The sequence below is a fragment of the Rhinolophus sinicus genome, chromosome 13 (genome assembly GCF_057876585.1).
Source record: "Rhinolophus sinicus isolate RSI-liver-muscle chromosome 13, RSI-T2T, whole genome shotgun sequence".
NCBI lineage: Eukaryota > Metazoa > Chordata > Mammalia > Chiroptera > Rhinolophidae > Rhinolophus > Rhinolophus sinicus.
Window position 1 is genome coordinate 11,021,939 of NC_142513.1, and position 14,411 is coordinate 11,036,349.

Sequence of the window (14,411 nt, forward strand, 5' to 3'; positions counted from 1 at the left end):
GCCTAAAATACAGCAGCAACAAGGTCCCCTCCCTTTTCATAAAGCGCCGGCCCAGCCCCGGCAGTACAGTGTGTGTGGATTCCTGGCTTGTTCCTGTTTGATGGAAGATTCCCAGCCAGGAAGAATTTATGTACATGCAGTGGGGGTGGGCATCTGTTGTCCATGTGGGGTGGGGGGAGAGCAGGCCATCAGCTCCATGTTTTCTTTGTGGGAACGAATAAATGGTGTGGGACAAGAAAGCCCACGGGTCCTAATTTTAGGAGGAGAGGGGAGACTTTATTGGGCCATAGTTTTTTACCTCCTGGCATATGGCTGCCTCACCTCTGGAAGCTTTCTCCAACCTCTAAAGAATGGTGTTTATTTAGCTTCTGTTGTTCCAGCTTGCTGTTTTTTAAAAAAATCTTAATTAAGCACCTTGTCTTAAAAAAAAAAAGAAAAGAAAAGAAAAATCAACTATGGACATTTGGAGATCCTTTTGGATTTGCTTTTTGTTTCTCAGGGTACAGACCAACTACAAAGGCAGCTTTCGGGAGGAAACAGGCAAAGACCTCCTAATACTATTGAAATGGGTGAAATTATAAGCCGTTCTGAAAAACTAGTTAATATTTTACTGGGGAGCAGTGCCAGAGATGGGGGTGTGGGGGGCTGCCAAGTGTAGAGCAGTGTGTGAAATAGCTGTTCCATCTGCCTTAGGGGACGAAAAGAAGCAGTACTCTGTGGAAATAAATTTAAGCAAGAATCCTTTTAAAGCTCATGAGATTTGTCTGCCCACCGAGGGCCCAGCTCCCCAAGCACATACATACAGGCATGATTGTGGCAGGAAGGGCTAAGCAGTGGGTGTAGGCCTGACTAATAATGGGGGTTCTTGTTTCCTCGCTGAGTTTGACATCTTTCTTTCTCCCTCTGGATTTAAATGGCTTCTCAGACTGAGAGGCACTGCCTGTGCCCTGGATTCAGAAGGTACACGCCTCCTTGGGAAGCAAAGGCGAGAGACAGCGGCTCACTCTCTCTCTTTCTGCATCTGCCGGGAGAGCTGCAGCTGGTATTTTTCCACAGGCCTTTTCTGCGATCTCAGGGCCTAGTCTTTCCCAGCCAGGCCCAGAGTCCGAGAGAGGGTTAATAGGCAGGAAGCTGAAGGCATCGCAGACTAATACGGAAGTCAGATTTTTGTTTAACTGACAGGTTTAGCAGGCCTCAGCAGTGGGGGAGGGGGCCGGGAGGGGAAGGGAAGTTTGTAGATCTAGCCATGTGGCCTGCTAGGAGTGCACTTGGCTTTTCTTAGGGTAAGGACTGAGAGGGCCCCCCCACCCCCTGGCATCCTGGCAGGGAGGCAGGAACCCATTTTGGTTTTCCTTTGAGTACTGGCTGAAGGGGGTGGGTGAGAGGATGTATTCTCTGCGGGGAAAATGGCTCTCTGGCCTGCTTTTCCAGGAGGCATTTTGACAATGACTATGCAAACTTGACCACTCTGTTCCCCTCCTCCCCTAAGCAGCCTGAATCCTCTGTCCTCTGAGAAGCCACAGCTGCTCTTTAGCGATTTTTGGGGGCTTGCCTGTCCTGTTTGCCCCCAACTCCTGAAAGGCCTGCCTCAAGCTCCTTTCTCCTGCCCCCTTGGCTCTTTTCCTGACGCTCCCCCTCCTCAGCTTCACTCCCCACCCTCCCGGGGGGAACCATCGACTGGATTGTTCTAGAAAAGGGCCAGCCTTCCTCCTAGCAGAGAGCCGCTTCTGTGGGGGCAGGTGAGGGTGAGCCCTTTCAGCTCACCCCAAAAACTCTCTTCCCAGTGGCATCCAGGCCTCAGGCTTTGCTGGGGCAGGTCAGGCTGGCTGCACTGGTTTGCCCGTACAGGGAAATCTAGCCAGGGTGTGGGAGAAGTGCGTGTGGGGGCCCCTTTCCCAAGTTTTTCTTGCTGCAAAAGGCCTAGCTTAGCCTGTCTTTTTCTATGCACAGGATGGCTCTTGCTCACCAGAGCCTCACAAAGATAATCGCTCAGGAAGTGTTTCAGCCAATCCCGGGCCGCCTTACACTCCGATTTGCCGGGCCAGCCAATCGGGGATGAGCTCTTATTAGGCGGCCAGATCATCAAGCCGAAGTGCCAAACCCTTTTTCTGTGAGAACTAGGAGCCTGTCCTCCATGTTTTATAAGTATTGACATTACACAGTGTTAACAATGCATCCACAGAGGTAAGCTCGACTTTTTAACCATCTTTTCTCCCCCTCCCTCTGAGACATCCGAATTGTGGGCGAGCAGTGTGATTTCTCTGTGGCTGGCTGTGCCACACTCACCCCCACAGCACTTAGGTTAACTTGGAACTGTTTAGAGAGAATTTTTTTGCTTTCTTGGGTCACATGGCTAAGTAGCCATTAGCCATAGCCTGATTTTGCAAACTGGCAAGGGCCTGGCACACCTTTTCTTCCACCAGGACATGGTGTTTCTGGAATAGTTTGAAGCTAGATCCTGGTATGCCAAAAAAGAAGCTTTTTTTTTTTTTTTCCTCCTCTTTCTCTCTCTCTCTCTCTCTGAGCAGTTTCCCCCCCTGCACTATTGTCTTCTCTGGTGTCACATGCCTGCTGGGGGAAGAAAATGGAAGGTGAGCAAGCAGGCTCCTCTCTAAGGAGAGCTCATGGCAGACAGCAAAGCAGGCAAGTTTTCCTCTCCAAGGAGGTTCTGGGAAGGCTGGACTAAGTTCTGACCAGAGAGGACGTGTGTTTTAAACAGAACCAAGCCCTCAGCAGAGCAGTGCTAAGGAGAGCTCCTAGCTCCTGGGGCCTAGGTGGGTGGTGGTGTCTCTACATGGTCTTTTTTCTCCCAACAGGGTTTCTTCACTTGAAACTACATTGTTCAGCCTTTTTTCCTGACTTCTGTTGCTACAGAATGTTCTTCTGCAAGCCAGCCTACAGCCAGCAAATGTTTCTGAAAGTGTTTTCTAGGCTTTGGAGGAAGTTTTTGGAGTAGGGATGGGGATTGAGGGGGGCGTGGGGGGTGGGATGTTGGACAACATCCTGCAATAAATCTGTGAGGACTCTTTGAATCCCTTAGCTTTCTATTCTTGCATGATTTTCAATGAACTAATGTATCTTTGATCCTTGTTTTCTTTTTCCTTTCCCTTTTTTTTACATTGTATCATCTTCTGCCCTCCTGTGTGATAGAGTGCAGAGGAAATAAAATCATGTGTGTGGCTCATGACAGCATTCCCTATTCAGTTGTTGTGTTGTTGTTGTGTGTGTTTTTAATAATCCCATGTAACTGTTTAAAAAAATTTCCTTTTTGATCAAGTCCCAAATCTGCCAGCCTGTTCTCTCTTCTTAACTGTGGAAAAATGAGACGGTTGCTTGAACATGTTGGGTAAGTAAAGCGATCCATTTCCTCTGTGACCACGTATAAAGAGTTTGGTGAACATTTGGGGCCTGTTTGTAACAGGGGGTCTTGGCTACAGCAGTGGAGGGCTTTTCCTTAGCAGGAACCAAATAAGGGCTTTTTAATAGTGTCTTGATTTTAGGTGACTGTGTGAATCAACTGTTTTTCCTGAGAACCTGCAGCTAGGATTGAAGATTACACTTCCTGTTAACCCTCAGACAGGGGAGAAATGTGCAGTTCATTGTAACTTGACTTGGAGACCTTTAATTGGGTTTGTTTGGATATTAGAACTCTGGGTAGGTGATCTGCTTGTGAAATGTAAGAAAGTGCTTGGTCTTAGAATCACAGAACCTTAAGCCGTGGTGGGGCAGGAGCTGGTGGTGGTGGTGGTGGTGGTGGTGGTGGTGGTGGTGTGTGGGGGTGGTGGTGTCAGTACTTAGGTTTTGGGAGACTGACATGGATTGCAAAATCCCACCCACCAGCAGCAAACTTGGTTTGATTTAGGACTCACTGAACAACAGATTCGGCCTTTTTCCAAGGCAGACCCACACACATCTGTATGCACGCTTGCCTTTACTTATGATTTATTTCTCACTTTTTACATTTCCCCTGATCTCTTAATGCTGCAGTTAGGACTTAAGAGTGAAAAAAAGTGGGCTCGTGTTTAGTGTTAGCTTCAGAATTTCCCTAGAAGTTCACTGCATCAATTTCCAGCCTGGAGACCAATCCAGCATGACTGTAAATGCTGGAAATAGATGCAGTTGCTGTGTTATGCCAACTTTATGGAGTCAATAATCTTTCTTTTCTTCTTTTAGTGACAATCTACCCACCTTTTAGCACCAATGGGAAAAAGGCTCATTTAATAACGATAAAGGTACCAAATTCAAGAAAAGTCTGTGTAGGGCCAGTGTCTTAGAGTAAAAGGGCAGGCAGTTAATGATGTTTTATAGACTTAAAACACTTGTGCCCCACACAAGTAAGTTCAGACACTTAGCTATTTTCTTTGTTCCTATCTCCTGACTGTAAATGGAAATTACATATTGAGGTTCTTGTGGCCTCCTCAGAAGCAATATCTAATCACAAGACTCCTGGTTTGGTGCCTTCAACGTTTGCATAATGGTGTGTTTGTTGGGCTGGAAGGAAACTGAAGGGCAAGGCATTTGTCCTTTAAAAGCTTGCATTAAAATGGCTCCCACAGGTTTGCAAAGCCAAGATCTGTTTTCAGATGTGCAGCTCCTGCGGGTTCCTAGCCCTGGACCAACCTAGCCATTTTCCTCGGGTACTGTGGCCACCACTAAGCATGAGTCTGTAAAAAGTTAATTGCTTTCAAAGTCGCATTATTTTCCAATTTTCACTAAGGGGGAAAAATTAAATGTCTGCATTGCAGCAGGACTAGGTAGGGACAGCAGTGCTGGCTCACAGAGCAAGCCCAATGGGCTTCCTCTCTCCAGCTTTTGAACCAATAGACTTGGAGGAAAGGTTACAGATTGACAATTGCAGTGGCCGGACTCAGACCGGGCCTTCTGGAAATTTCTGCCATCTTTGTTCCTTTTAGGAAAAGCAGATCCTCCAAGCTGAAGAGTTTCCTGCATTCCATTCCTAGGGCATCTCCCCTCCCCCACTCTCTTTTTTTTCTATCAAGGTGGAAGGTTCTCTCTGCCACGTTTGCAAATTGCAGAGGGAGGAACAGGACACTGGGTTGTTTCCCTTTTTCCTTCTATCTCCTCAGTCCCCAAAGAGGATGCACAGCTGCAAGGAACAAACACAGACACACTGGAGCTTTTGATCCCCCCCCCCTTTTTTCCTTCAAGACCCTCCAGGATGGATTCACTTTCTGCTTTGGGAAATTAAGTGGCATTCACGTGGGGGAGGGGTGAGTGACTGCTTTTATTAGCTCCAGAAAATGGTCAGTGTTCCCGTCTATAACTAGGAATTAATTATATATAATCACTCCGTAAACTTTCTGCAGAGTTTTTCTAATTGCTGTGCATGAACATGGGTAGTCTGTTGGAGACCCTTCCAGTTACTTTTATAATTAACAACCCAAAGATTTGAGTCAGAAAGAAGGAAACAATGGGGCATCTTAGATTATAAATTAGGGATGAAAACAATAGCTTCTTTTTCTTTTCTTTCGTTCCTGTAACCCCTTTTCTTTTAAACAAAACATTCCCCACTTTTTTCCCCCCAGGAGAACAGTGGGGAAACAGCTTCAGGTCTTAAATAGGAGAGGGGGAAAATGAGTCACTCTTTAAAAAGCTGGGTGACAGTAACCCAGAAAACCCTGAAGGCAGAGGTAGGTTTTTTGAGTCCAACCACTTCAAATGTGTGATCTCTTTGTTTCCTTTGCCTTCTTTTCCCTTGTCTCTCCTGTGGCAGAGGCAACAAACATTTGTCAGCTGATAAGCCCTAGATCTGGCTTTGCCTCTGGTTGACCCTGAAAAGAAAGACATGCAGAAGTGCTTTCCCGACCCCACAGCAGAGACTTAGTAAGGGAATATGTTTAGAAGCCCTTGTGTTGCACTTTAATGCAAAAACCAGGATTCACCCTTGGCTTCAGGTTGCCTAGGGTATGGCTGCCCTTCCCCCTCCCCACCCCACTCTCCTTCCAGATAAACAAGCCGGCGGGAGCCATTTCAGCCTTGCAGCTAGCTGTGCTGCCAGGCTGTCCCTCCTCATCAAGATTACCGTACCTATCAGCCGGCGAGGAGCCAGCCGCCCGTCCTGGCCCTGGCACAGCCTTGGGCAGTGTGCCCTCCTGTCTCCCATGGAGCTAAAAAGCTGTCACCTTGAAACTCCCCCCTCGCAGCACCACGGAGTGCGGAGGCCAATGCACAGACCTGTAACAGTAAATTACATTATCCACTATGAGGCAATTAGTTCGGCCTCTGAAAGCGGGTTTTGCAAAACCCATTGTTAATTTTCAGGGCTCTGTTGGGGGTGGACAAAAATCTAATTTGTGAGTATCCTATGCATTGGCTGAGGGAATGTTTTACTGTTGTCTCTGCAGACTCAGATTGTCTTTCCTTGATGCTGTCTTAGGACTGGCTGGGTGCTTGGTGGCCGTTTTCAGGCTTAGAAACAGCCTTTTGATTTTACCTTGGCCTCAGACCTGGGGTGCAGCCTTTTAGCTTGGCTTTTCAGGTGGCTGCTGCCCTTGAAGCACTTTAATTTTACCTGGCTCCTTTTTGGTGTGGATGCAAAGCTGGTTTCTAATATACCAAGAAGGGGAAATGGGCTTTCTTCCCCTCCCCAGCCTGTCTGCCCCCTTTTTGTGTTTGCACAGACACCTGTCTATCTGCAGTTTATGCCACAGGGCTGCCTATTTCCTCACCTTGCACCCACCTAATTCGAGGGCAAGGGGGCCTCATCTCACAGGCTCAGGTTGAAGGTTCAGCATTTAAAAGGGAAGGGTTTTCCTTAGGAACCTGTGACTTCACAAACTCCCCCTGTCATTGCAGGTTTTTTTTTTTTTTTTTTTTTTTTTTAAGCTTCTAAACGTTGGGTTGTTGGTGTCCTCTGGTTGAGCTTTTCCTGGTTCTGAGATTTAGGAAGGTGGCTTGGAAACTAGCAGGGCTGCTTAAACAAGAGCTACAGCTATTGAACAAACTGCTACCATTTTAGCTTCAATACAGGAATGAGGCAGTGTTGCCAGACGCCATTTTAAGAATCCTGCATAAATAGCTTAGCGACCGATGACTCTGCCTGTTTTAGGTGAGTGCTTGTATAAAGCTGCTCTGCTAACCATTCCCTCCCCCCCTCCATTTAAAAAACAATTAATTGCAGATTTAAGGAAGCATGGTTTTTAAAATTTTGATGTTCACTATTTTGTGTTCTAGAAGAGGAAGATGTTGTGTCTTGGGGATTAACTATTTCTTACAGCCTGGACCAGTTTGGTATTTTGAATGAAAGTAAAGAGCTTGAAGGAAAAGTCCTTTCGAATGATGCATGATTCTTGAATTGCTGTGCGATCATCCTCAGCTGTAGAACCAGAGTCTTGTGCATGCTGGTTATATATTCTGGATGGGTTTATATATTCCTGGTTAAAAGTCAAATAGTAGGGGCACTTGGGGAAAAGAAATATCTGGGCATTGTGTAGTCAGGCATTTTTCTGTCAAAACTAGCTGTTTTTTGCTTTCTCTCTCTTTTGGGAAGTGTTCAGGGAATGGGGTTCCTGGGAATTACGGACCAGCCTTGAGTCCTCAGAATTAATAATCAGAGGCTTAAAACATCCTGGAGGCTCAGCAGTTCATCTGCAACTTTTAATCGCTCTTTTTCAGTGCATGCAGGTTAAGAAGTAAGCATAGGTTTTTCTTGCTCAGGCATTGGGGGAAGCAATCTTTTATTCTTTCTGGGATGGGATGGGATGGTCTTGGCGCTGTTATTTCTTTCATTGCCTGAAATGTATCAGTTTGTGAAATCCAGAGACAAGTGACTTAGGGTAAATGTGAGTGCAAGAGGTGGTGGTGGGAACATACAATGTACACAAGTAGTTGATGGTGAATTTTTTCTGTTGGGGTGAGAGAGGCTGTTGTTTGGTTTCCAGCGAATATTACTCTTTCCTTGTGCACTCTTTCCTTGTGCGGGCCCCCAGCCTCCCCAGTGGACTTGAAAAGAAAAAAAGTAATGTCAGTTTGAAACAAGAGCTTATGGTTCCATTGTTTTTGATTTAAATAATCAGAGTTGCTGGAAGCTAGCAGATATGGAAAGAAAGATGATGTAGATTTTCTAAGACTTTAATGTATTAATGACAAGAGTTGAAAGCCTTTTCTCTAGATGTAGCTGCCTTTTCTTTTTAACAATTGTTTTTTGGCTGATCTTTTCTCCTGGAAATGACTGAACAGTTCTTAACCTAAATTGACCAAGATCTGTGGGGCATTTTCAGACAGGTACAAATCTTTTCTTGCCACCACTTTTGATGTAATAGTCATAGTTTTCTTTTCCCTAATAACGTACTAGTACTTAACACTAACCACCCCCCCCAAAAAAAACAAAACAGAAAAAACCCTGAGATCAGTGGTGTATAAAAAAGGAAGTCCCTTTAGATGTGGCTATTCAAAATGACTAATTTTGCATTCTGGTCTTTGCTTTTGTAAATGAATTTTTTCCCCCTTTTAATGCATAGACACTGCAATTTTCTTGAGTCAAATACAAGTTTGTGTGTGTGTGTGTGTGTGTGTGTGTGTGTGCATGCGCGTGCATGGGTTCCCTTTGAAAAGGATGGCTTGCTGCTCTGTGAAAAAGATGGTTTTCTGAAATTGTGCTTGAAATCCTGGGCTAAAGCTGGTGGTGCTATTGCTAAAGTTAGGTGATTGTGGTGCCCACTTGTAATACTTGGAAAGATAAAACAGCTTAATTCTCCCCCTTTTTCTGCTCCAGAATTGATTATCTTAAACTCAGCAGAAAATAGCCACCACATAACTAGTTTGCATTTTCTTAGCCTCTCAGCAGCATTCCTGCCTGAAGTATTCAACTCCTCTAGTCTATTACAAGCCAAATCATTGTTCTCTTGAATACAGCCCTCCTCCAAGATCAATACACCTTTGAATGTTTTCATCCCTGCAAAAATCCTTCAAGTGGGTTTTTGGGGCTCTGTTATGCATAATTGTTTCTTTCACCACCAGACATTTTGGTTGGACCCCAGATTAGCATTTTTCTCCATGACTCCAAATATGGGATCGGTTTCAAGAAGTTTAGGATTTCACATACTTCATGCTAGAGAGGGAAACAATTCTAGTTGCTAGAAAGATCAAGGTGGCTATTTGTTCTTTTGAAGTGGACCATCTATGCATCTCTGAGGGCTGCATGGGGCTTTCTGTAAAATTTATTTCCAATCACCCCAAGCAAGAGACTATTGAACAAGTATCCATTTGGACAGCCTGTGTCTGTGGCAGGCAGGGTGTGTTTCTGAGTTGAGAATGTTTGCCTCTTAAATTGGAGTAAAAAGTATTAGTGCTAAAATCACCTTCCATCATCATGGTTGTATGACTGCATGTAAGTGATGTGTTTAAATTTAAGAGGCTGCTTGCTTTTGATGAAAACCATTTGTGACAACATGTCAGTTGTTTCTTTGGTGATTTGTGTCACAGCCTTTCTCTGCAGATGTGGCGTAAATGAAATTGTTAACGGGGTTCAATATCAGAGCTAAAGGTGTTAATATTCTGATTTAAAACCAATCTACCTTTCTTCTCTTCTGGGACGAGTTAAGTTTGAGGCCTCTTAAGTTCTTCTAATTTAATTCTGAGCTGTCATCTCTAACTTTCTATCTAGTTCCCATTCTGAATCCTCTTCTCCCAACAAATGTGGGACTCCCCTAAACAGATCTCCATCTGACCTGCCCTTTTTGGACTCATGTTTTTGTCTTGTCACAATCCCAGACCATGGAACACAGAAGGGACATTCTCATCCTACTTCTTGTACCCAGCCTTCCTCCAGTCCTAGCTTTGAGTTCCAAATGGAAAATTCCAGCCATGTCCATTGGTGATGCACCTATTTCTTGTTAAACCACTGTCTGTTGGATTTGCACCTCGAGTAATTCTTCAGATTATTATCACTTCCCGAATGCTGGGCAAGTTCAGCACCTCAAACATTTTGCACCTATTAAAGCAGAACTTTATTGGCTTGGCTCAGGAGGTGTGTGTGTGGGGGGAAGGTATGAAATGACCTGCCTCTATTCAGTGGGGGAGTTCCAGCAGAGGAAGATGAAGAACATTCTGGTGGACCTTCCCAGGAAAGGGGCCTGCTTTCCCGGTTGCTCCCCCTAACTGCCCCCTCTCATCCTGTCTTTCAAATAATCCTCCCTCATTCCACTTTTGTGGTGGGGCATAATTAGTCACAGCTCAAAAGAGTGCTGAATGCTTTCTCTAAGCCATGCCTGCTAGCCAGAGGAAGCATCCAGGAGGGGTGCAGTATGGAGGAGACCCAGTCCTAATTCCTGGGGTAAATCCTGGTAGTTTGTATGTTTTGAGACCAGGCCTTTTTGTTTCTAGCCTTGGCAATTTTTTTTTACTTTATAATTTAACCTCTACATTTTTTCATGTCCCTGCCTTTTTGGGAAGTTGTAAGAATTAGCAGGGGGGTCTGGGAAATACCCTTTGGCTTACAGAATTCAGAGGTCAGAACTCTGGGTACCCTGAGAACCACCTCCTTCCTATCTGAACCCGGTGTTAACAGTGAGAAGCTTGTTTACTTGAAGGCTGGGTTCCCATTGGCCCATGGAAGCAGATTATAATTGTGTGTCTAAAAAAATGGTTTTTTGCATCCCCCAATAGCATGACAACTGGAATAGTAATTTGACTTAAAAAAAGAACAACCCAGTGTTTTTAAAAAAAATCCTTTAGGAGACTTAACACTTTGCAATCAAGTGTGGGTTTCTTTCACCCCATTCCCACATGAGGTTGGGGTATTGTCTTGAAGGTGGGTTTGTTAGAACTTCTAAATAGCTGCCCCATGGGGCAAGTTCTTAGTTTACCTAAACGTGAACATAATTTGCTCTGTTTCAGCTTGGCTGAAGAGGAAATAAAAACAGAACAGGAGGTGGTAGAGGGCATGGATATCTCTACTCGCTCCAAAGGTGAGTAAAAATCCTGTATTATCTATTCCAGAGCAGAGGAGGAAATTGGAATTTCGTTTTCTTGTTGTAATGCAGTGAAGTGTGGCTCTGTGAGCCAAGGTTTCAACGTTCCTCCCATTTTGAGATGTGAGACGAGACCTTTGATGGATGAACCTAATTTATGGGTTTTTTGCTTTTCTTTCCCTTGTGTGTCTGTGTAGGTGTACTGACCTGTCAGGGATTGTGTGGACAGTGAATGTTATATGGTGACTGAGGGTGGCTGGCTGCCTCTCTCTCTGCAGGGTGACTTTCAGGAATGAGAATTTAAATAAAAGACGTTCTGGAAGCAACCAGTCTCCAGCTGCTGCTAGGTTCCTGATTTTAATAACAGGCCTGTTTGGAATCATAGAAGTGGAAGGAAATGTAGGACTTTCTGGAAAGCTGGGGCCAAGTTACTATTTGCATTTAGGACAAAACTTCGCAAATTAGAGCAAACGGTTTATGTTTTCTACTCAGGGACCTGTATTAGGCTCCTCAAAATCTTCTCACTGAGGGAGTGGTCCTTTTCATTTGGTCTGTGTGAGATTTTACGAGGCTTCCCAAAAGGGAAGCTGTGATTCACTTTTGCCTCCAGGGGGCTTTTCAAAATGAGCTACTGGAGCATTTTTCATCTTTGGTTGATGAAAATGCTCATCTCTAAACTTAATGGTTGTACCACGGTGGTGTATTCCTTCAATGACTTGCTGAGTGCCTGCTCTGAGCACACAGCCCGTGCTGTGGATTATGGGGAAGGTGGGAAGGGCTGGCAGAGGGTTATTGCAGACTCGGCCAGAAAGATTCCTAGCTAGCTAGCTAGAGAGTGTCGCAAAAAGCGGCTCCCTACAGGCATCTGAAACAACAAAGCTTTTTGAGGATTTTTATAAGACGGCATGTCATTTTGGGTAGAGATGATATGGGTCAGATAGTCATGATCGAGACCTAGGAAGTGGGAGCTGGCAGTTGTTGGGGCTGGCCTGACAGATGGGGGACTGGCATGATCCAGAGAACAGGGGGAGGCACCTCAGGTGGGAGGCAAGGCTGCCCATGTGGGTGGTCTATACCTGGGGGGGTGGGGAAGGGAGAGGAAGCTGGGAGGGTAGGCACAGTCAGAGGGCTGCTGCCCCTTCATCACAGCCCCCATCCAGCCCATGGGGGCCATCAGTGGGGAGTTTGAGCAGGGAAAGAACCTTCCCGAAGGGGTGTTTTGAGACAGTTGCTGATGAGGGAGCATGTCCCAGCCCCCTTGTGGTAGTCAGAATGTGGAGGGAGAACCCCGAGAAAGGGGGCTGGGATGGGAGATGGGAGTCTTTTGCTGTTCACTCTCCCATGGGACTTGGATGTCTTCTGTCTCTCCATTTTCTTATCTGTAAAATAGGTTGTTGGATTAGATTCTAAGAGTCCTTCCACCTTGGGCTTCTTTTGTAAAAAGAATACTCACTGAAGGATTTATGAAGGCTGTGCTTGGAGAAGGAGCTTTCTCTCACTGAATTCCTCAAATTTCCTTATGATGTGGGAGGTGTTATTCCCATTTTGCAGATGAGGAAACTGAGGCTCCAAATGGTGATGTCTTACAGGTAATAAGTGGCAGAACCGAGGCTCTGCCTCCAAGGAGGCGCTTCCTTCCTGGGCACTGGGTGCCTGGAATGCCCTAGAGCCCTGCTGTGGAGCTTTCTCCAAGACTCAAAGTCAGGAATCAAAGTCAGCTGGGGCAGGAGGCCTGCTCTGATCAGGGCTTCCACCTCCCTGCAAGTGTGGAGTACTCTATTCTCTTCCCCTTAAGGGTGGAGTCCTCTCTTTGCATTTTCTTTCATCTCCCCAGATGCTCCTAGCTCTTCGCTAGGTGGCATCTCCCTCTGACTATGTTACCTGAAGCATGACCACTGCCCTTCTTTCTCATCTGCCCCACTCCAACCCTCTCCCTACAACAGCCAGGGCGATCTAGAAAATACAGATTTGTCTCATCTTGCTAACTCCCTCTGCTGACCTTCCAGTGCCTTTAGGCTTAAGCCTATGCCCCACCTACCTGGGCCGACTTGTTACCTTGTGACATTCTGTTGTATCCTTTGTCCCCTTTGTCTCCCAGCCTCCTTCCCCTCCCTTCCCTCCTCAGGGCCCCTGTGTGTCCTGTGCCCTTTGCCAGGAAACGGTGCCCTGGGTCCTGCTGCCTATTTCCCATCTCACATTCATCTCAGACGCTGCCTCCGTGGAGAGGGCTTTGGCAGCCGCTCAGTCCAAAGAAGCCATTCCATCATTTTCTGGTATATTTTTAAAAATAAACTTCTAATTTTAGAGCAACTGTAGATTTCCAGATAAGTTGTGAAGTCAGTGCAGAGTGTTCTCATATCACCCCTCTACCCCCCCCACACAGAGTTTTCCTCCTATTATTAACATCATATGTTAGTATAGTCCGTTTGTCACAAGTAATGAATCGATATTGGTATGTTGTTACCAAATAAAGTCCGTGCTTTGTTCAGATTTCCTTAGTTTTTCCACTAAGGTCCCTTTTCTGTTCCAGAATCCCACCCAGGACACCACATTATATTTAGTTATTATGTCCTCCTTAGACTTGTCTTGGCTGTGACAGTTTCTCAGACTTTGTTTTTGGTGATTTTGACAGTTTTGAGGAGGACTCGTCAGGTATTTTGTAGGGTGTCCCTTAACTGTAATTTCTCTGATGTTTTTCTCATGATTGGACTGGGATAGACTGAGTGCCATTTCATCACGACGTCTCAAGGGCACCTATGATCAACTGATGATGTTGACCGTGACCACCTGGCTCAGAGAGCATTTGTCAGTTGTCTTCCCTTCCGTACTGGACTCTTTGGAAGGAAGGCACAATGCCCCGCCCACACTTAGGGATTGGGAAGTTAGGCTCCACCTTTGCAAGCTCCGAGTATCTCCATAAGTTGGAATTCTTGTGTGGGAGATTTGTCGCTTCTCCCCCATGCATTCACTCATTTATATCAGCATGGACTCAATTATTTTCTACTTTGGGTTATAGTCCAATACTACTTATTTACTTTATTGCCCAAATTGTTCTAACCTTGGCCTTCGGGAGCATTTTCAGTTTGCTCCCTGTCCCTTTGACATCATAGTGGGATTGACGGATGGAACCCTTTCCTCCTTTCTGCCACTCTAAGATGCCCTAGGCTCATCTTGTATATTTTCTGTCACAGTCCTGGAATTAGCCATCTCCCCAAGGAACCCTGGTTCCGTTTATTGGAGAATCGCATTAGAAACAAAGACCTGGGGGCGTGGTGTGCTCATGGCTACGGAAATATCTCTGCTTCTAGGTCCTCTCAGGTGACAGAGCAAGGAAACATATATGTGATACTAACCCGTATGTATAAACCTACTTCTGTCTGTATATATACCAGGGTAAGTGTGAGTTCATGCGCTTGTCTTCAGTTCTGACCCATTTCCACATGGATCTTTCCGGCCTTCTCCCTTTACTGATCTGTAGCC

At 45.6% G+C, this 14,411-nt stretch overlaps 1 protein-coding gene across 24 annotated transcripts in view; it reads left to right on the plus strand.

The window, feature by feature from the left end:
- The first annotated feature begins 1,154 nt into the window (after positions 1–1,154).
- Positions 1,155–14,411, plus strand: part of ZMYND8 (zinc finger MYND-type containing 8) — a 108,610-nt gene continuing 95,353 nt past the window's right edge. For 3 of the 24 annotated variants that reach the window (XM_074318074.2, XM_074318076.2, XM_074318077.2), the window contains exons 1-6: positions 1,157–1,283; positions 1,951–2,184; positions 2,529–2,643; positions 2,817–2,952; positions 3,278–3,346; positions 10,858–10,928. In XM_074318074.2, the coding sequence (XP_074174175.2) occupies positions 2,625–2,643; positions 2,817–2,952; positions 3,278–3,346; positions 10,858–10,928 (295 nt within the window). In that variant the 5' untranslated portion in view covers positions 1,157–1,283; positions 1,951–2,184; positions 2,529–2,624. Of the gene's footprint in view, positions 1,284–1,950; positions 2,185–2,528; positions 2,644–2,816; positions 2,953–3,277; positions 3,347–6,289; positions 6,315–6,876; positions 7,070–10,708; positions 10,772–10,857; positions 10,929–14,411 lie in introns of those variants that run through there. The other 21 variants (XM_074318070.2, XM_088789078.1, XM_074318081.2 and 18 more) reach the window with 16 other exon arrangements.